This window comes from Varroa jacobsoni, unplaced genomic scaffold (assembly GCF_002532875.2).
Source record: "Varroa jacobsoni isolate VJ856 unplaced genomic scaffold, vjacob_1.0 scaffold_998, whole genome shotgun sequence".
Lineage (NCBI taxonomy): Eukaryota > Metazoa > Arthropoda > Arachnida > Mesostigmata > Varroidae > Varroa > Varroa jacobsoni.
In genome coordinates, this window is record NW_019213900.1 from 320,657 (window position 1) to 341,853 (window position 21,197).

Genomic DNA, 21,197 nt, shown 5'->3' on the forward strand with positions numbered 1-21,197 from the left:
ACCTATAATAAAGTTTGCTCAATCCGAGAAACCCCCCCTGAGGAACTGAAAACAAAATGAATCTGACACTTTAGCGTTTTACCATAGTCAGTTTCGCAGCGCCATAATGATAGCGCAAGTTGGTTAATGGGCCTTACCGTTGGCATCTTTTTCTGGTTACCGCCTCGAGAATTAAAGTATTGTATTTAGCCACGATGCTCAAATACACATTAACTATTGCATTTTTGACGCGTCTCTAGCATCGGTAGCCTGAACCAGTATTGATACAGATATATTGGTACAAATAGATATGATGGTGCGTGCTGGTGTAGAGAAGGACTTGGCGGTGTAGAAAATCGTGAACAGTAACGGTAAAGCGGTTAGGTTTTTGAGGACGTTCTTTTCTATGAAGAGAAGATCTAGTCGAAAAGGATATCCTCAGAAGCAGGAAATCGTGGATATGCAACTATAGAAGTTTACACAGTGAAGATATTAGTGTAACTTTTAATAGCGTTGAAATATGAATAGTTCGTATTATCTGAGTGCAGATCTCGGAGTAATAAATTGACGATTCTACATCAGAATGCAACAAGTGGATGACAATCACATTTATCGCTGAGTTCAACGCGCACTTCACACATTTTCATAGTAGGACAGACGTAGCAGGAGAACAACTTAAGCGTGCGTATTGAAGCGCTGATTTGACTAACTTCAAGTTTTGTTAAAAAGCTGCAAACAAACGCAAAAGTACGCAGAAAGTAGTAAAAACGCAACTACGTGATTAGCAGTGGAAGTCGGACAAACTGGATTAACATAATGGGTATTGATAATGGGAAAAAGTTGCCTGCGTTCATACAACAGTTTATCTATTATAAACCCGTAAAGGACTAGTAGTAAATTATTCAAATACCAATATCTATTTGATGAGATTACCGCTTTATATATTTACTATACAGGGCACTGTGGTTGATTTCCCATACGCCCTAAAGACACGGAACGGGCCTCTTACACAATTGCATAGCTAGCGCATGTACCTTCAAGTTCCTTTAATATGCAAAACTTCACGGTATCGAGTATTTAACAGATATGATATATTTCACCAAATTCTCAGCTCATATTTAATTCCTTTTACTTCTACAGTCATTTTACTTCGAGCTATTATAAGGTCATATTGTTCTACTAATCGAACTCATAAGAATATTGCCGAAAAATTTACAAACGGGGCCTTTGATATAGCAGTTCAGTCATTTTTACTAATTGAGCAGAGTGTTTCGTAGAGGAAGCAAGCGGGTGTGTTTCTTTAAGACAATCAAACATCCTGAACCACAAAGCAGGTAACGAGGAAAATTTTCATACGCCAGGCATTATTACAGACCTGGTGAAGTACGAATTTGAGTTCTAGCGTCTTTTTTTAACAGATAGTAGACATGAGACAATCTTTTTGAACTGATAAAAGTGTTTCTCAGCAGGTTAAGGCGGCGTGAATATGCGCTGGTTAAAACAAAGGGCTTTTTACTAAGCCTCAGTGTTACGAGCAACAAGGGATTAGAATCCATACATCTACATACTATAAATGGCTAAAACTGCTTCAATGTTATTATAATGAAAAAGAAAAACAATTTGCAAATCAACACAGCGTTCCATGGTACGTACATTTATCTCGCCTGCTACCTGAAGTGATGATCGTTTCCGAATTTCGCCCGTGTTTTGCCGTTGACCCACTCCAAACATATACTGTGTATATCCAATATCTGAAAGTACAGCCGCGTGCTGTCATTATGTAATAGTTGTAATAGCCCTAGCTTTATCTAGGGTAAGCAGTTGCTGGCAAAGCGGACCATTAGCTCGGTGCGGCATGTATGTCTCGCAGCGGGTGGCCAGTTACAAATGGAACTGTCCATCCAAGATGTCGAAGAATGACCGAGCCGACGCAGGAACGAGATACAGCCAACGCCGCCGCGGCTCCCGTCGCACAGCAACAGTATTAGTGGTAATAAGAATCGCAATAGCGAAATCGTTCACAGTAGCCAAGGTCTGGCAACGTGATAGAATCTTACGCGATTTCTTTTTTGCCTTGCTCTTCACCTTGTTCAGTCCCTCCGTTCTCGTTACTTCATCTAGTTTCGGTGCGGTCTGCGAGAAGGACGATAGGGAAGAAGCAAAGGAGCCTAGGGCCCCCTGTACCGGGGAGCAGGCAGACGACTGTATGAGCTAATCTGGCAGGCGCTTCTTCTTACTTATTTCTCGTCATCCTCTTCTAGACCTCGCATTATGGCAACCGAGTCTACGTTATTTCAGGCTCGCTTGGCTGATGACCGCTAGCCGTATGCACCGCTGCTGATGTTATCGAGCGAATGTAACGGACGAGTTTTAGCAGCAGAGGGACAATTTTACCAAGAAGGTGAGGCTGGTCAGGTCGTCCTAAGGAGAGAGCACATGAATGAACGACGGACTGTTATGTCGGGTTAACTCGAGACTCAAACAGCAAATGAATTATTGATCTAGTAGTCCGCTCCAGTTACCTCTCATGCCGGTGACGCTGATGCTTTCTTAGACGATCGGCGCATACATGCAACCACATGCAATGGGGTGCACAGGGAAGGCACGCGTAGACACCTTTACATAGCTCTACGTATTCGTGCGCACTTAACAGAAACCACCACTCAGCTAATCCAATTACGCCCACATCCATCTATAGAGCTAAATGAAACCCCGTCGAATATGCCACCCGAAAGTGACTGAAAAAAGAGAAGCCAAGTAGGCTCTACGCCCACGGCAACCTTTAATACGTCCAGAATGGTGGTCGCTGCAAGGTGTTCCACTTCAAACAACAGTGAAAAAAAGTTGTCGTCACAGTGTTCCTACCGTGCCGGAGATGGCAGAAGGAATGGTTGATAATATTTAAGGGCCTTATAAAAAGATTACGCCTGGTAATTTATCGTCACTGTGATTTGAAGCCAAACGATGAAGATGTATAATTGAACAAGGAAATCATTTAGCTAAATAGCCTACTAGAAGTAAGGTATTCAAAATAAGACGGCTTACACTATCTCGGCAGATAGTTCTTCCAGGTCAGACGGACATTAATCATCGTGACGATGGGGCATTCGATCCCTCTATATCTTAACCAACGAATGAACCAAAACAGCGCATATGCTTTAACGGCTAGAGATAGCAGATACCAGTTATCTATCGGCAGGTCGCCAGCGCCATCTGTACGATCGTCCCGATTCGAAGTATAGTTAGCAAAATGTCGGCCCGCCACAGACACAGTGAATAGATAACAGTAAAAATTCTTGGAGGCTTTCAAAGCACCATATTTTGTAGTAAAAATATACACATAGCTGAGTTGTATCATACAGCCCATTACATATATATATTTAGTGATTTTTTATTTAGATATATATATTGCAATACTAGCGATAAAAATATTGCCGTTTCTTTTTTGAATAGGTCATCTAACCTGAGGTCATTAGAAGTGGTGGACATTAAGAATTCGAAGACAATGAACGTATCGCTCTATTCTGTTTCAACTTTTCACATATCTTATTATTAGAGGTTTTTTTTTCGTTCCAAAAACGTCTAGCTAGTTGCCGGCGTCAAGATACAATGTCCTATGCCCTAATGTAAGGGTTCTAAGAAAAAAGCTTTTTCGCGAAATCCCCGCATTGTCAACAGGCTTTTAGATTTTCCTTGTTTTCAAGGAGAGCTCTACTACAGAAAATTGTAGTTGCAAGCAAATTATTTTAGCTTTTAAATCATCCTCATGGAAAAGTCGATAGTGACTACCTGCGCGCCAGCCTATCTTAAACTGGCACAAGCCGTTACGGTATCTTTACTTTTAAAGTTTAAAATTAGCTTGAAACCAAAAAATGAAATTCCTAAAAAAATTAGAAATATTTTTTAAAATCCAAGACTAGGATAAAATAAACACTTACGTTCGCTTAGCCTATTAGGTCTAACGTTGCGGGGCCTTATAGCAGGAGAACAAATGGAGCAGTTTTGAAATGGTATACTTTGTATCAGTTAATATTATAGGCGCGTACTTGATCAAAAAATAGGTCTTCGTGTATCCAAAAACTTTCATTTACCAAAGTACGTACTTAGCAACTCAATATTTTCATTTAGTTACTTAACTAGTCGATGTGTTTGCTTAGACCGCATGCAAGGCAGGACCATTGCGATGGCGCGTAACTGGCGTCATGCTTCATCAGCATTCTCATTACCACCAGTGTCGTCAACAACTTTCGGGAAAAAAAAACGGCTCGCAAGCTTTATTATTAAACCGATAACCACATCGTCGCGCAACCTCAGTCAGGCACTTCAGTTGGTATAGCAGCCAGTATGGGCGCCCTAAAGTTGACTCGTACTCCAACTGGACCGAGATTAGGTCTGCCAAGCCAATTGAGGTGAAGCCGGGTTACTACTTCTGTGGATCTGTTACCACCTCTCATATGATGCCTTATCCCTGTCCATGATGACCTATTAGCTCACATCATCGTATGTCCACTATGAGAACCGCTCATCTCGCCATAAGATAAAGCTGCGCAGCAATGCAAAGCGGCGGGGGCCGAAGTTAATCAAACAGAGGGTTAAGCAGAGATGCGGGCTATAGTACAATAGCTGTAGGTTAGTAATGGGTGTGAGAGGAAAGAGGTAATGCTCCTTCCTCCTACGAAGGCCCATACTGGGGGCGCTATGACTAAAGACAGAAAAACCTGCAAACCCACGAAGATTACCGGATTATGGGATCTGTGAAATGTTTATTTCCCAAATCGGCGAACAGGCTGTAGACCGGGCTAGTGACACAGAGCTATCTCAGAGCGGCGGTAGCGATCTTAAAGGTAGTAGCAGTAATAGAAGCAAGACTTACGAAGCAGTAATTTTGGCGGTTCTGTTTGAAAAGTAGAGGTCATCCTTTTCCCCTGGCGTCCGCAACGGGTCAGCCGCGGACCAACCATTGACATGAGAGAAATAAACTGGATAAGCATAGTAAACAGAAGTGTCGTTGGCCACATGAAGATTGAGAGCAACGATACGAGAATCGGGTTGACACGCTCGACATGGTGTGGGTTTGTCAGTACGTGTTACGTTCGTGTCGAAGGATATTTGTGACATCGCGGAAAAGTTCACCGTCTTCAACGCATTTGTTTTCGTACAAGCTGTCCATGCTGGAAGGCGAGATTCGACATATTAGAGGTAGTCAAAAAAAATACAGAAAACTATTGTATGTTCTTACGATGAAGAGGTTCATAATGCCCGAATGAATTGCACTTGTCAAGACGTACAAGCTGCATCAATGGAGGACCGCAGAGATTATATCAGCATAAAAGTTTTGAGGCTATGTCAACAAACAAAAATGGTGCATTTGAAGCTTAAAAAATCCGTGCCAAGTTTCCGAGAAAGAGACAGTTTGATGTTGTCATCGGCTCGCTATTTCGAGTCTAACTCTAGTACTCGGTTTCTTCGGTGCCAACTAAGGTGAAGAGGACTTCAGTTGGCTCAAAGGCTTACCATACAAATAATATTTACGATGGTTTCATACAGGTTTATCATTTATATTACATTTATTTAGTTTGTAAGACTACATTGCGCCTTATTTAATATGGGCTAAAGTCTCTTAAACAAGGCTGGCTTATGGTACCGGCTTAAACACTGCCTCAGCCATCGCCGTGGCTCTGAATACGTACGTGTGTTCTTTCAGAGTATAAGTTGCCATTAATTATCCATAAGTGTGAGTCTATAATGATTTTTTAGGGAACAATGTGCTTTCAAATTGGGTTACAATCTAAGGTCCGAAATGTTAGGTCCTACTAATTACAATAATCCAAAATATAGGTTCAAGATATTTTGTTGTTCGATGACGATGAAACAGAATAGGTTTTGCCAGAATATCCACAATCCGTTACACCATTACTGATGCTCAAATGACGGACATAGATTTCTATAGTCGTACATAGGGTCTCCTTTCGTTTTTCCGCTAAAAAAAATTGCTATTTGTTTAAAATCATTGCGATGCTAGAGCGCTCCTCGCTAAATACAACAACAGGGCGTTACGTTGTCAAGACGATTTGGACAGAGACGGTATCATAGAATAGACACTAATTCAGGTTACAATTAACTTCGAAGACCTGTGGAAATATATTGATATCCCGATACGAAAACGTTATTTTGGTTCCTATTAGTGCTTCGCATTGTAGAGTATATTAGTACTTCAGTAAAGGCTAAGAAAAACATTTGAGGTACGCTGACAGGATTACGGATATGTCAATGGAGAATTTCCTTGACACTATGGCAATTAGAAAAGCTTCTCAAGGCCAACCTTCAAAACAACATAACGATCTGATAAACGATAAAACAAGTTGACTCTAGCAAACGTGGTTATGACCGCACACAATTCAAAGCAGACGCTAGCAACCCATGCAGAAATTCATCTGCTTTCGAGTCGTTATTTTAATTAATCTAAGTTAAGTAGAACGCCTAAAATATGATCATAAAATACTGACTTCGGTCGGTTCGTTTGTACGGGTAACTTCTCGTGACACTCTCTCTTAGCAGATAACGTATCAACATTACGCCAAAAGTGATGGAGGCTGTACTTAAACTAAATAAAATTAAGAGCATATTTTAAGTTCCAGTCGATGCACTAAAGCAGGAACAGCTGATGAACAATGCCCAGTTTTCTATCAAACATTATCCTTGAGCTTGGCGCATATAAATGAAGATTGACATATTATTATACCACCTCCACACCGAATAAAGCTGCTGTTTACGTGCCCCTGGTCTCTAGGAATCGCCTATACCAGACAAGTTTAATTAACCCCATTCCAAACAGGACTGACTTTCTGCTAACTCAGCAGCCAAACTATATAGGCAATATAACTTATGGTCAATGATACCCAATGCATGTAGACGACTGAGAAATATGGTTAGTGCCCAGGTCGGGTTTATTAATTACAAAGAAAAGTCCACTCAACAGTTCCAAGCTTGGATGTATGCGAGCGAATACGCTGTTATATTGAGTTTTCTCTTTTATCACACAGAACTTCTATAAACCAAAACGATATCGATTAAATTATCGAACAGGTAAATCATATTTACGTACCAACTTATAAAAATAGATCACGTTTGGTATAAAGCGTACATTTTTCTCACCTAGTCTATTGTACTTTTTTTTTTTTTTAGTTTTTCAAATTCTAAATAGAACCTAACTGACCACGCACTATACTTTTTTTTTCGGCTGCACAACAGCATTAGAACAACCTACTTCCTATTGCTTCGACCCTTATCGCGGCTATCGAGTGCTCAAAACGCGGAGAGCATCGTACGTTCGAAGTCACGCAAGTGTAGGCCAGTGACGTCCACACTTTTTTTGATGTACTTCCGCGACGCTAGCATATGGCATCTTTTAGTACTTTCATGCTCCAGTAGCAGTTGTAGGCCAGCTGCAACGACAACATCCCCGGTAAATTGCTTAGTAAACGAACTATTCAATCTTATCAGTAAGCAATCCACAACGTATGTTTTCACCGTCATATTAGCCGGAGCTAGCTGGCCGCATCGAAGGAATAGCTTAATCGATGGTGGCTTAGATAGTTGACGCTATAGCCAACAACAAGGTGTGGCGTTATACGGCTTTTGCGCGTGTTTGATTGAGCAAGGAAAATAGTCCAAGCTGCTTGCCACCCAGCGTATGTACTATTTAAATGTACGTATGCATATAGCTTGGCTAAAGGTTTAAGAGAGGCCCGATGTTTATGATCACCGATTTTGTCTATTGCCGTACGTGACTTTTCCGTGAGACTTGTGCGAGACTTGTTCCGTGAGAGCCCAAAACTTCTTTGGACAGCATCGTTCTTAATAGGAGCTCATTGCAATATTGTACAGCTGTAGGCTTCAAGGAAGGCAATGGCAGCCGGAAGCTGAATAAACCGAAGTCTCCGATCGTCACTGATATTTGTAACTTAGGCGAAAAACAAACTTTCTTGTAGTACTCTTTTATCTATGTCGTACTAATCTCGACGAATTTAAAATAACGGCGGAAAACAACAGGCACCAGGAAGCCTCATTTGCGTTTAAGGTTCGGTGACTGTGAAGGTTCTCGTTCCGAAGACCAACATGCCCATCTAAACAATGCTATTTAGGTCTTTTTTATTGCAAATCACCGAATAGTTCAGGTTTAAATATATTTACCATCAAACAGATCCGCACATTTTTTTTTATAGAACACAAATAATTGTGTTGACCCCATGAGAACGCATGTTTCTAATTCCAAAGTAGCACCTTTGAAAACAATAAGGTTGCTTCATTCATGAATGCAACTCTCTGTAACTTTTGGTTTTCGACACAAAGTGCAAATCCTACAAAAAAAATAACGACTTTCTCGATGCATTGCTACTTACTTAATTTGGCCAAATTATGAGACTGCTTTGTACTCTGTTAATATAATCGCTGATACTTTTTGCAATACCGCGTTCAGTTGGGTTACGGGCTGTGTCGTTATCTCTTGAGGATTTGGCTTCTTTTTCTTCGTTCATCCCCTTCAAAAGTTTGTTTTTTTTTGCTATATCCCAAAGTCTGTTAGCGAGTCTGTCTACTTTTCGACGTTTTTGCATTCGCTCCTTATTCACCTTTAACTTATTATTTAGCGGATGTTCTAAACGATCTAGAGAACACTGGCTCTTTCCTTCATTTTGTTTTTCGTCCGAATTTACAAAAATTGGAAACTCTTCGTCGTAGCTAGAGATTTGCTATATGTAGCGTAGCAAAAAAAGAGCACTTAGTAAAAGGAGAAATAAATAATCTAGAAAACGTCATTGCAAGTCATACGCTGTGCAACTATTAGACTATCACACAATTAAAGTCTGGCTATTGATGTCCGGAATCTACAGTGCGTACGTCGCATTGGTATCAGCTTCACTTCGCTTTGTAGGAACCTTTGTACTTGATCGTTTGCGAACAGGTGTTGAGAGGTTGCTTTTCCGCGTCCAAATTCAAAAAAAAAAAAAGGAGACGACCTTCGACTAAAGCTGCAGAAGTATGTGGTAATGCGGTATAACTATACGCCGAAGTATTTTGTCGGCTTTCAGCCTCCCACTAAAGACAAGCGTCACTTCACCGGCTTGGCGATTGCTCACCAGCTGTGAAATATCCACTTGCTTAATGGTGATTTGGTCTGAATAGACATCGTTTCCTGAGTCCCACTGATTTACGCCGGATGTTTTTCTTAGACACGAAGAGCTCAAAGAAAACGTTACTCTTAGTCACCGAGACGTTGAGCAGTCGCTTCTTGTGCGTTGTCAACTAGCTATTGAGAAGAGACCCAGACCAATTTTTATTTGAAGTAGCCGATAGTGTGCGAAATAGCTATTTTGCTTAAAGTTGATTCTTTCATCAATGGAAAGTCGATGAGTTTAGTCAACGTCTAAGCCATGACGCGGCCGTGCAGTCGTCTTGAATTTTTTCTACGCACTATGCACGCTTGACGCTAACGTAATGATACGATATGTAGGTATCAGGACATTCCCAACTAATAGTGTACTTACCTGTTACTGTTAAATATTGAGCAAAGAGAACTTAAGATAAAAATTCTACTGAACTGTATTTGATCCGATTTCAGGAACTTTTAGCTGTTGCCCCAATTGTCACAAAGGAGAACGAACTGGTATAGGATACATTGAACTATAGCGCAATCAAAAGAGTCTATAATTAATCTAATTTTTTCTGCTGCCATTACATGTTGTTTGCATCTTCGAATATATCAACCGTGTTAGTAACTGAGTGTAATTTTTATCTCGATTCGTGTCCCTCGGGCGTTACAAACCGTTCTGGATAATTTTGTATAAAGGATGCGTGTTAATTAACGACCTGATCTCCCAACTGTCAAAATGCAAAATCACGTACAAATACAGCGATTTACTTGTAACTCATAGCTGTGAAAATTATCAGGCTTCTGCAAAATGTTTGAGGTTTATGAGTTGAATATAGCAGGTGGTATTTTCTGTTACAGGCTCCGTCGAGGCGTTTCCAAGAAATAGATAAAGCAACCCGAGAATCAGTATATTGGTTAGGGTTGTAGGAAAGGCCTTAAATGATAGTGGAAAACAGCATTCGGGACTCATAAATAAATTACTTGCCCAAGTCTATCCGAAACGCTTAGTGCTTTTAGCATAAATTTTAACGTTACATATGAACAGTTAAGCATCTGCGTACCAGTCTTCATTTCGTTAAGCTCGTTTAGTTTCTGCTAGATATTTCCAATGGTCCCCGGAAACACTTTGCAATTGTAAGCTGTCTGTTTGTCATTAACGCTTCTGTAAATGTTTGGATATCTTTCGATCAGCTGTGATCATGCCGTCTCCAACATGTCCGATAGTTCAAAAACCAATTTTTTTGGGGGAACAAAGTGCTAAATTTGAGAGAAAACGTTTTGTTAATCATCACATCATTTTTTTTTTCTTTTCGCTTCGTGTCTCTATCGATAATTTAACCTATGCTAAACAAAAGATACGGCAACAAAAAATAGCTTGGGAGGTTTTCATGCGCGAATTGGGCCAGGTTTGCGAAACTGCGTACTCAAACATAACTGTTACCAGTAATAATCACTTCCGACAACAGGCAAATAATAGGAAAGCTTGTTCCCGTATGCATTGGATACGTCTGTACGCGTATTTGTATTGCGAAATAGATTATTTTTGGTCTGTTCGACTCTCTCAGTTTCCAATATAGAAAATTAGAGATATCGCTAACGATGTAGAGTAAACGTTTTTCGTACTAGATGCATAGTGAACGAGTTTTGAAAATAAACTTAATTTTTTAAAATGAACTAGTATATAATTTTTAAGACAACTTTTTGCTGGAGCAGAAAAAGCTGCTTCTTTGTTACCCGTCGATCGAATCGTCACCAGTGGTTACTGCTTGTTGCATTATATGCAACATAGAAAGTAGAGGCACACAGACGCTACATACAAACTATTCATATTTGCTACAGTAGCGTCAAACATCTAGCAGCCCTATGTGCCTGTTAAACGTTGTTAGGAAAAGCCCCACGCAAATTTTTACCGCTCGCATATATGAGGGTGGATTTTTTGGCCTGACCGCTGCTCATTAGTTTCCCACTGGCTAAAGAATATGATGGACACTGCAGAGGATCGAGATTTTTAGAAGCGCATGCACGGTGTGGGAAAGAGTTGAACTCACTGAACGGGCCCATGTGTGATATATGAATTATTCATGAGGGTTTGCTGCGGGGAATAGAAGCGTCCGACTAGAACAGATTATCGAGTCTTTTCCCATTTGCAAACGTCGCCACACCGACAAAGAACTCCGAGCGGTTTAACTGAGGAACGTTTAGTAATACCATGGTTATAGTCACGAGGGTCAAAGGGCCAGCGCGTGAAAGCAACGACTCGCAGGGCATGACTTGCACTAATGACACCAAAACTGCTCAAGCCGTTTTTTCTACTTGAGACACCGCAAATTGCCTCTGCCTCTGATTTGCAGTGACTTATTTCATACCGTGTACACTGCCGTATTTTAATATGTCAGCAATTGTGAAAATTAAAATTGTCTGCCTATTGCAGCTGCGATACTGTAAACGTCAGCGTGTTATGCTGAAGGGTCCGTTCTTAGCCAGAAGCGTCAAAACATGTTAATTCTGTGCAATTGCATTTCAGAAAAGCGCCTGATTAATTATGTTCAAAATCAAACTTAAATAATAATTAGTTGTAGGACCATTTTGAAGTTAATGAACTTTAGAAGAAAAGAAAGAAAAAACAACCTTGCATTGAGCATATTGCGTAGAGAAACTTATGGTAAGCATGTCATTAATACAAATGTTCTAAGATTTTTTAGCTATTTTTCAAATAAGTAGCTTTTTGGCATTGTGAGTAGTTTAAATTATATGTAGGATTGGTTGGATGTAGGTTTCATTGAGTATAGAATACATATAGCATGTGGCCAAAAGTCCTCCGTAAAGCCTAGTAAGAAAAAAAAAGAAAGCTTTTGGGCTGTCTAGATTCATCACAAAGGACACTTACGGCGTCAAAAGGCGCCAGAATAATAAAATACTGATTATGTAATATTTCGAGAACCACACGTAAGGCGTGGTTATGGTATCGTAATACCTAGCGATCCAAAGTCCGCTTTGCTAATCTGTTGCTAAAAAAAAAGACGTCACGTTGATATGCACCTCTACATAAGGGTAGAACAAGTGAAACTTTCTGTTTTCTAATTTCTAAATACGATTATCCAAACTCGACTTTTTATTGCCGCTATACATTAGGCTGGTACATTACGAACTCTAAGACTGAATGGCTTTTAGACTATACGCCGCTGCCAAACAAAAGTTAGCTGATACTCCGATCATCTAGAAACTCGTCAGCGAAAACCGGATAGACAAGGTAAAACCTTTGACATAGCGTTGCGGAAATTTATCGGTAATTGGTGAAGATAGTGGACAACGAGGCTTTAAGGGAGAACACAGTACGTAAATAGTGTAAGCGTTTCAAGGTTGAAAACCAGCAAGGGACTGGTCGGGTGTCTGGACTCGCAAAATAAGAACGCATTGCCGTAATCGAAAAGATTTTCTACAAAAGCAGAGCTTAAAGTCTAAGAATTAGTTGGTCAAGACTGACATTCGCACATATAATGCGTCACAGAATTTCAATCCGAGTACTGAAAATGTAGAAAAAGCGAAAAATGACCTTTTGTGTTTTGACTCCAGAAGTTGTTGGAAATACGTGTAATGCATTCGGCGTACAATTTGTAAAATTTTTTTAGACAAAATCTTTTCTAAAGCATACGGTCGCCGTGGACGAAGCGTGGTTCAACCTTTACAATGATCCAGAGAAGTACCAGGTGAAGGAATGGCCTCGTCCTGGAAAATTCGGTGACAGTAGACAGTAGGTTTGGACGATGGTGGTTCTTATAATGGATATCGGAGGCATCTGCTACTACGAAAGTCTTGCCGAAAACCGAACAATAAATGCAGTCCGCTATCTTGATCCTCTTGAGAAGCTTCGTAACCTGGTTAGTTAACAACAACGCCAATCGTGTGTAATTACTAAATAACAACACCAATCAGCATCTCTTAATTACTTTTTGAACTGAGCAAAAGAACATCTAAAGTGCGCTTATTCTCCCGATCTGAGTTTTTGTGATTAGGAAGCTTTCAATAACCTAAAAAGGGTAACTGATTAGCAAATATATCCTAACATAAACGTGCTTCGAAAAGTCGTAGATAGAAACAAAATTATTATTAAGCTAATTAGATTTAGTGAATTAAATTAGCAGGTCTGAGTGTGTCTCCAGACCGCTATCCTGGTGACGTATCCTCATAACGCTGTTGCAATTTCTTAAAAAATCTCGGCCTCGTCCGTTCGACTTTTATCAGAACCGTTGTGCCACCTTCAAACCTCCGCGTGGAAGGCTTTTTTCGTCCGAATCGTCTTTTTATGTGTCGCTGCTCACTCCAAAGTACTCTGTTCGCGTTCGACACAGTTCCGCAGCATCCCACCCACCGGCATTCCCGTAACCAAGGAGTTTTCAGGCACTATGGCCCAAGAGCTAAGTAGCAACTTGAATGGCATTCTCCCAATTCTCACTTGCGTCCGTGTTGAGCGAAAACATTGCTCCAGAGAATAAATAGCCTCTGGCGTAAGCTGTGGTTTTTCATCACAAGGGACGTCAGCTTTACGTGATCATTCGAATCATACATATTTGTCAAAACAGCACTGAAGCCCTTCAAAGGGCACTACACAACTTACAGCGCTCGAACGCTACGTCACCCCTTGCGCTAATACAAGCTGGACAAAACGGGTACGGTAATTGACTAACATCAAGACTTACTGCCTGAGATCTTGAACAGAACCCATGGAGTCCACCACGACCTCTTTAAAAAGTGTTCTGGTGCAGGCACCGAGTAGAGCGCATCGCACGCTCTGGATTTCGGTTACGCTGCTGGTAAACCCCGCGGGGCGCTAGCGCCTCCCGGATTTGCGTTGTAAACAAATGTTATTTAAAACGCGACGTATTCCAGATGCCGACATGCCTCGCCATTCTTCTGAAAGCAAGACTCTCCTTCTAATTTTGCATTTCACAGACGAGGACCCACTTTTATGCCTTTCAGCTCGAAGGCGCCGCTCTGTACCAGTAATAGGGAAAGGCGCGACAAAGCGCTTGCACTTTAATGTTAATGTAACCCTTCTTGTGGGTTCTAAAGTCATACTTCTCTAAGGTCGGAGCCTAACGTGTTAACTGGGTAAACGTTTATCTTCCCCTTCGCGTACTTAAAGGTAATACTGCCAGTAATATTTTTGAAGTGTCGCCCATACAAAAACGGTCGGAGTTTCTTAACGGCTCGTACTACCGCCAAGCACACGGTCTCGAAGGGATGCAATCTGTAACCTCAGCGTCAATTAAACGACAGCTAATCTAGGCAACGGCCCGCTTGCGCCTCATTCTTCCTGGGCCAAAGCTGCCTCAAGCCCGGTCTTACTGGCATCAGTCTCTAACCTCGCTTTTAAACACTGCAGAAAGCGGCATAAGAGGGGCTTCTCCGTAATCTAATGTTGCGGTAGACAATAGATCCAGTCCTGGTCGGCTTTCAAAGCGAAACAGCCCTTTATCGAATTGACCATGGCGTACAGCACCTTGCTTGCGATTTGCATCGAGTTCTGGGTAAAGCGCTGGTCATTGAAGGCTAATATCAAGAAGTTCTTTAACTTTCTAGACGACGTGGGGGTAAACATGGCTTTCATTATACAAACCATCTCTCGACCTGCGAATATTCTAGCGGCCATAGTCTCGCAGTTTAGGTATACTACTTTCTGGGCTGCAAAAATGCATATCTTCACTTGCGGTAAACGAGGGCTAAAGATTTTATCAATTAGATCTGGAACGTCGTGGATGCGTTGGCGAGATTGAGCAGGATTTAGTAAAGGCCCCGGCAGAATCCTGTCTGCGATTGTTGTTATTCTGTTGTATATATATATATATATATATATATATATATATATATATATATATGGATGTTATTCTGTTGATACCTGCTGATCAGGTCTAGGATGCTAAAGTAGAGAGCGTCAGTAAGGGCATCGATAGCGTCGTTTGTGCGGTGGGCGCCTCACGTCATGGAAAAGTTCGACGTGCGGTAGTCGACAAAGAAACGTACCCTTACCAAAACTATCGGAAAAGATTACAAGCGGGATAGAGGCTTGATATCACCATTGCGCAGCATGGTTTGAAGCTCATCCTCTATAATCTACCTCTCCACAGGTGCAACTCGCCGCGTCTGGAAGTCCATTGGAAATGAATCGACAGTCGGAATCGTTCTGAATAATAATAGCATGAATGAGTCCGTCCGGCTGCCTAAAAAGATGGCCATTTTGGCCTATGAGAAGTTTTATAGGGCGATTGCATTGTTTTGGTGGCAGGCTCGCGCCTAACCTGAGACCACTTTTGTCACTGAGGCAATAGGAGGAGATCCGTTTTTTGGTTCGAGCTCCACGAATTTCTTCTGGCTCGCGATATTCATTCAAACCTGTCCGATCTCTGAACTTGATGAGCGAACAGCACAGTAAATGGGGATGCATATGAATCCCCTGGGAAACAGCTAAATACCCCGCCCAGCTGCATTATAGCACTAGGATAGTGTGTTTAGACGCATCTACGCACATTGCCGTTCCTATGTATAACGTATACCCCAAGGACTGGTCCGCAGTAACTATAACACGGGCAACTGTTCTTTTTTTACAAACTGAAACCTTTCTATTAAGCACGGCTTGCCTAGTATCGCCAAATTGCCGACGGTGAAGAACGACTTCTTTGACCGCCATTCACCACGGCATTAGCCTACCCCCAAAACAATCAGTGAAGACGCTGGGCATTGTAGGGGTATATGGGCTCCGAAGGCCCTGCGATGTCCTGCAAACGTAGCTTGTATACGATCCTTAAAGGCACTGGGATTACGGTTGCCCCAGGGTCGAGTGTTACGGATACTTCTCCCCAGATAATTATTTCGAGCATCCCTGGGCCATCGGCGGTCCCATTTACGAATTACGATTTGTCGGAAGCGAAGCTTCGGACATCAGCTGGAGATGCCTCTGCAGTTGAAGCACCTGCGGCCGGTTTCTGGGCGTATTTCGCGCTTACTACTCCCCATGGATTTGAATCTGCTTTGGCGCGATGTTTCTGAGCTCCGGTACTCGATAGATAATTGTGCAGACTTTCAAAAATTTACCGGCGCAGTTTTGGAGAGATAGTATATTTAAGGTCCTTTAAGAAAGCCTCAAAGGCGTTGGTAGCCAATCGGCCCATTAGGAAGCACTATGTTGAAGCTGAAGGTATAAGGAGCGTCTTCCGGCGGCATCGCGTTTAGAGGAACCGGGAGCCACCTTTTCTGAGAATTTCGGGGGACAGTTTTGTCTTTAACCGAACCTACGCTACTGAGGCCGCTTTGAACGCCGTCTGCCCTTTGGCCGCTCCAAATTTTGTTGCAAAAAACCTTATCGACTCTGATAGCAATCGAGAGGCTGCTTTCAGAAGCTGATGGAGAGGCCACTCCTAAACATAGTCAATAAATTCCAGCTGTGAAGCTAATTTGGTAAGCATTATGTAATTCAATTGCGGCAGGTCCGATGTGGGTATTGGCGGTGGAGCTGCTTTTGATGATATCCGCGAACAGGCGAGTGACGAAAACTTCAATCGTGGAACCTGGCTCCAATGCGTCCCCGCCGCCTGCGCTTTCCACGAGCCGGTCGACGCTCTAACCTTGTTCGTAATCGCTGAACATTATCATCTATCTGGCTCATCCGGAATTCGATCCGCTGTACTTCAACAAAGTAGTGCGAATAAAGCTACTAGCTAACTGTGATTTATTTGACCTGAAGCAGCCCCTTATATATTTATTATTAAAAATTATAATATTATTAATTCTTGCGCCGCGTATCTGTGCAATATATATATATATATATATATATATATATATATATATAAACATGTCATTAAATAATTGTCAAAACATCTACCATACTCGATACTTTTTTAATGCACTCGAATTCAGTTATAATAATTAGAACGTACAATTTGAGCAACAAATAAATCAGAAGCAACGTTCACCACCGTGGTCACACATAAAGCCGCGTTAGCGTCTGAGTGTGTATATATATATATATACTTGCATTGACCCTTCTAACTCGATTTCGGCGCCTGGTGCCTAGCTGGCTCTACTGTTTGTGTAGGATCTTATCTGCTATGTTAGAAGATGGTGTTGTGTTCAACTAATGTGGATTGTCAATGCGTCAATATATACCAGCTTTTACTGTCTCAGTGTTCCCCCAGGATCCGTTCTGTTCTATTTACAATAGGTAGCCACGGTGATGACGATAACACCGACAACAGCTGCTGATAGACGGTGAGCTCAAGGGACTGCTAGCGAACATCCGGGTAGGTTCATTATACGCGAGAGCCGTCTATTGGTTCCCGTTGTCCCTGTGAAGCCTATTAGGATCCGGAAGTTTAGCAAGCCCCCACATTGATGAAATCCTATGTTGACACAAGTCTGGGATGTAGCCCTCTGGGGATGTAGTCCCAGGGGGTCGGCTACGAGACGTTCAACTCAACAGAGATCCAACTGATGGCTTTCAGCTCTCAGTTCCACCAACGACTTTCTCGCGTGTAATTTTAAAGTTCCGCCAATATCTACCAGGCACAGAGATATAGAGGACACACCGCATTTGAAATGGTTTACACGATTATTCACTAAGCTCTTACCTTACTTTTGCCTCCGCTACTGCCCTAAACCCAGCAGTTGTGATGTTCAAAGCTTTTTCTTGTTTACCACAACTGTTGCTAATATTAGCACAATCTACTTCGTGAAGTCGGAGATCAAATAGAATTAACTGCTGATTTCAACGAAAGACTGTTATCGATGAGTCTTATATTTGACTTTAATAATCATATAGCGCAGCGAGATACAAATGTTATTAAAAATAAATTATTCTCAGTTTCAATATGCCAAGCAGACTGCGACAAAAAAACATAATGTTAAAAAATTTAAGAAAGAAACGTTTCTAGGGACAAATCTTGATGTGTACTTTGAGATGAAAGGAAGGCTTGAAGTTCTTATAAATTAGTACGACTGCATCTTGCAACGTGTTATATAAAGTAACGAAGTGGCTATCGCATTAGATCCATATTCCTCCAAATTGATCGATAATCAGAATAGGCCGCCATGTAGTTTTCCTCTAATTATCTTAGAAGCTTGGGCCCGATGCAGTCAAACCAAATAACATTATTAATCCATGTTTAAATAAAAAATTAAGCTAGATTTTACGAAGCGACCTACAAACTCTGTTAGAATATCGATAGCACTGAAAAATGTTTGTTGCCGGTCGTTCCATAATGTATGTTATATCATCTACATTACATAAACATACAGTGTGCTTTCTATTTATTATTTAATTATTTTTGTAATACATTCTCTTTTATCATGCTCATTTCGCATTAACATATAATAACGTGTGAATTCGTGAGTTGTATACACGCAAGGTTGCCTTCCTCCGGCAAGAGAACACCGAAAACGTCGTTTCCCTGTTCATCCGATCAGCTGCATGACACGACGTCTGAGACCATCCACCAACATGTCCGACGTTCGGTTCTTCGAAGAAGCTCAAGCGACGTCTGCTACCTTGCCAAATTGGGGTGTTGAAACCATTAAAGTAGTTTCCTTACGCCAATTCATTAGGTAATGTGAATACGTTCGGGGCGGGGGGGAGGGCAGGACGGCCCCATTTCACTTCTTTTACAAGCAAACATAATGAACGCTTGGCCAAGCAGCCTGATTACGTTGAAGAACTTTGAGCTAACAAATAGCGTCAGCACAGGTGAAAGAAGCGTAAATCATTTCAAACTCTATTCGTACACCTATTTTTATCAAATGCTTTCGTGGTGCTAGATGAAATCGAAAGGTCAGCAAGATAGATCGAGGCTTATTTAACGATTCTACAGCTTCGCAGCGAAAAATAGAAATAGCGATTAGCTGGGTTTAGTTTTACTGGAAAAATAACTCAGTGTTAAACGCTCGCCGTGATAGATACGACAATTACAAAGAACTCTGTACTGACAGCTCAACAAACTGGGTCGAAGAGGAGTTGGCGTTATTCCTCCCGCATATATAGAACGTGTTCTTTGATATGTTGAATCTACGCTGAAGTGTAATTTTTCTTACTATAGAAACATTTTGTTAAAGGATAATTCAATTAAGTTTCCTTTGAACTTTAATCCTAAGTAGTGCAGTAATCAAGTGAAAGAAATCTAGTTCTTAGTTTGCTTTCCAATTACCACGAACTGCTAAAACGTATTGTGACCAAATGTATTAAAATCTTATTTGTTAAATTCTAATTCATTTAATTAAGAATAGGACACAAAAAGTTTTGTCGCTTACTATGTTAGATATATATTTTTCTTTCAGAACAATTTCCTCAATATACAACTAAAGTTTAACGCTAGCTATAAAAGCGAAATATATTTTATTATAAAGCAAACCAACAACAAAAAACTTACATTCTGCTTCTTAATGCAATACTATCATCATACGCTCGACACGGGTAGATCGCTTTTGTCAGATGTTATTATTCGTGTCTTACATACTTCTACGTTAAGCTTCGAAGAGTTCTCTCTACCTGTTCGTTGTTTTTCTATTCAAGAGCCAGCTTTGGCGCCCCGCGTCAAGTTCAACGGTTCGTTACGGCTAGTTGCAAAGTGCCGCGTCAATGGTCGTATTCATGCAGTGATCCCATAGTGAGTCCTGCCCCAGGGGTTCGGTCGTGTGACAGACCACGAAACTTTCTTCGTCTAAAGGCCGAAGCCACAGCTGATGTCTCCAGGGGCTTGGGGCACTCCTTGTACCCTACTGGTACACTTCACCTCGCCACACATCGTCCGTCTCGAAAGTTCAAGCCTGAGAGGCAAAACAGAACTACAGACGGTTAGTGACAGTCGTAGTTTTACTAAGTACGGCCATTTCGCCTGCAGGCTATCGCCACTAACGAGACCATATGCTCCGTACGGATAAAGAGAATAAACATTGTTTTAATATTTTTCGATCTTATATTTGGGAAAATTATTTGCACGCCGAAAGTTCCTGCAGTAGCAGACGTTCCCCTTTACACGTAGACATGTAAACCATAAGGTAGCCGAAATGTCTGGCGCCAATTTTTGAAAGTTCCGCCAATTGGGATGGTTATTTAGATATAATTGTGCGGTCGCACATAAGTAGATAGTGTTGCGCGCTTAAAATGCTCGTATTACTAGGAACACGAGATAACAGAGACAATAGAATAACCAATATGCATACTATAAGTGAAACCACTAGTTTTACTACTCAAGATTTTCATGAGAAATCTTTGCTGATTGACTTTTTTTTCTCTTTTAAATTGTCACCCTCATAGCTTAAAAAAGATCCTTACAAATATAATAAACTATTGTATTACATGAAATAAGCGGAATAGTACTATACTATATGGGTTACTATTGATTTAAGGTTTCGCTTAAAAATATTCTGAATGATAGTTTTTAGGGAATATGCACCACCCAAGAATTGATTAATCTGTGGTACATGGCCCACTCATAATGTAAACTAGTGACAAGGTCAATTAGCACTTTCTACTGCTAAACGTGTAGCAGTCAGAGAAGATATTTACATAGTAGTGTGTATGGATGGGGTGCCAAATATCGACGACGACTTTCCGATGTGACAATATAACGCAATCCTAAGCTGTTTACCTATATTGAATGGTTCAATCTATAACAGAAACAGGCGACGACCTGGATACTTTAAGGTAAAATCGACCATCGTTACCCAAACTTTTGAATATCAAAGGTTGAACATAAGAGGTTTATCAAAAATCATCCAGCTAGATAGAATAACAACCCAAAAACGCATTATCGTCAGACAAAAACATTTTGTTCACTTGCGTCTCTCGGCGTAAAGCGTTGCCATCTAGCCGTCACGCTACCGCAGCTCTCATTCATACGCTTCTTCTACAACCACCTATCGGATACAGCATTATGCCATGATCAACCCTCTATGCTTTATAACCGCTTTATACGACGAGTCTAACTAGCCTTAGCATAGAATACATATGCCACTTGTGAGATGGTGTGGTCTGAGCGAACGCGTTGTCATAATGACACGCGGCCATCGACGGTTTAAATTA

General features: G+C 41.2%; 2 protein-coding genes across 10 annotated transcripts in view; both read right to left on the minus strand.

Moving 5' to 3' along the window:
* Window positions 1-21,197, minus strand: part of LOC111265702 (vasoactive intestinal polypeptide receptor 2) — a 104,905-nt gene that overhangs the window by 81,304 nt on the left and 2,404 nt on the right. For 2 of the 8 annotated variants that reach the window (XR_002683595.2, XR_002683594.2), the window contains exons 1-2: window positions 4,853-5,128; window positions 1,633-2,400 (exon numbers count right to left, since the gene is read on the minus strand). The exons of 1 other annotated variant lie outside the window; for it this stretch is intronic. Coding sequence is in view for 5 of the 7 variants with exons in the window: in XM_022842595.2 (XP_022698330.1) it covers window positions 1,633-1,710 (78 nt within the window). In the remaining 2 variants the exon portion in view is untranslated. Of the gene's footprint in view, window positions 1-1,632; window positions 2,401-2,501; window positions 2,802-3,024; window positions 3,095-4,852; window positions 5,129-21,197 lie in introns of those variants that run through there. 5 more of the 8 variants (XM_022842595.2, XM_086970597.1, XM_086970599.1 and 2 more) reach the window with 5 other exon arrangements.
* Window positions 19,411-21,197, minus strand: part of LOC111265707 (uncharacterized) — a 115,536-nt gene continuing 113,749 nt past the window's right edge. For both annotated transcript variants that reach the window (XM_086970602.1, XM_086970603.1), the window contains exon 3: window positions 19,411-19,939. The gene's annotated coding sequence lies outside the window, so the exon portion shown is untranslated. The remainder of the gene's footprint in view (window positions 19,940-21,197) is intronic.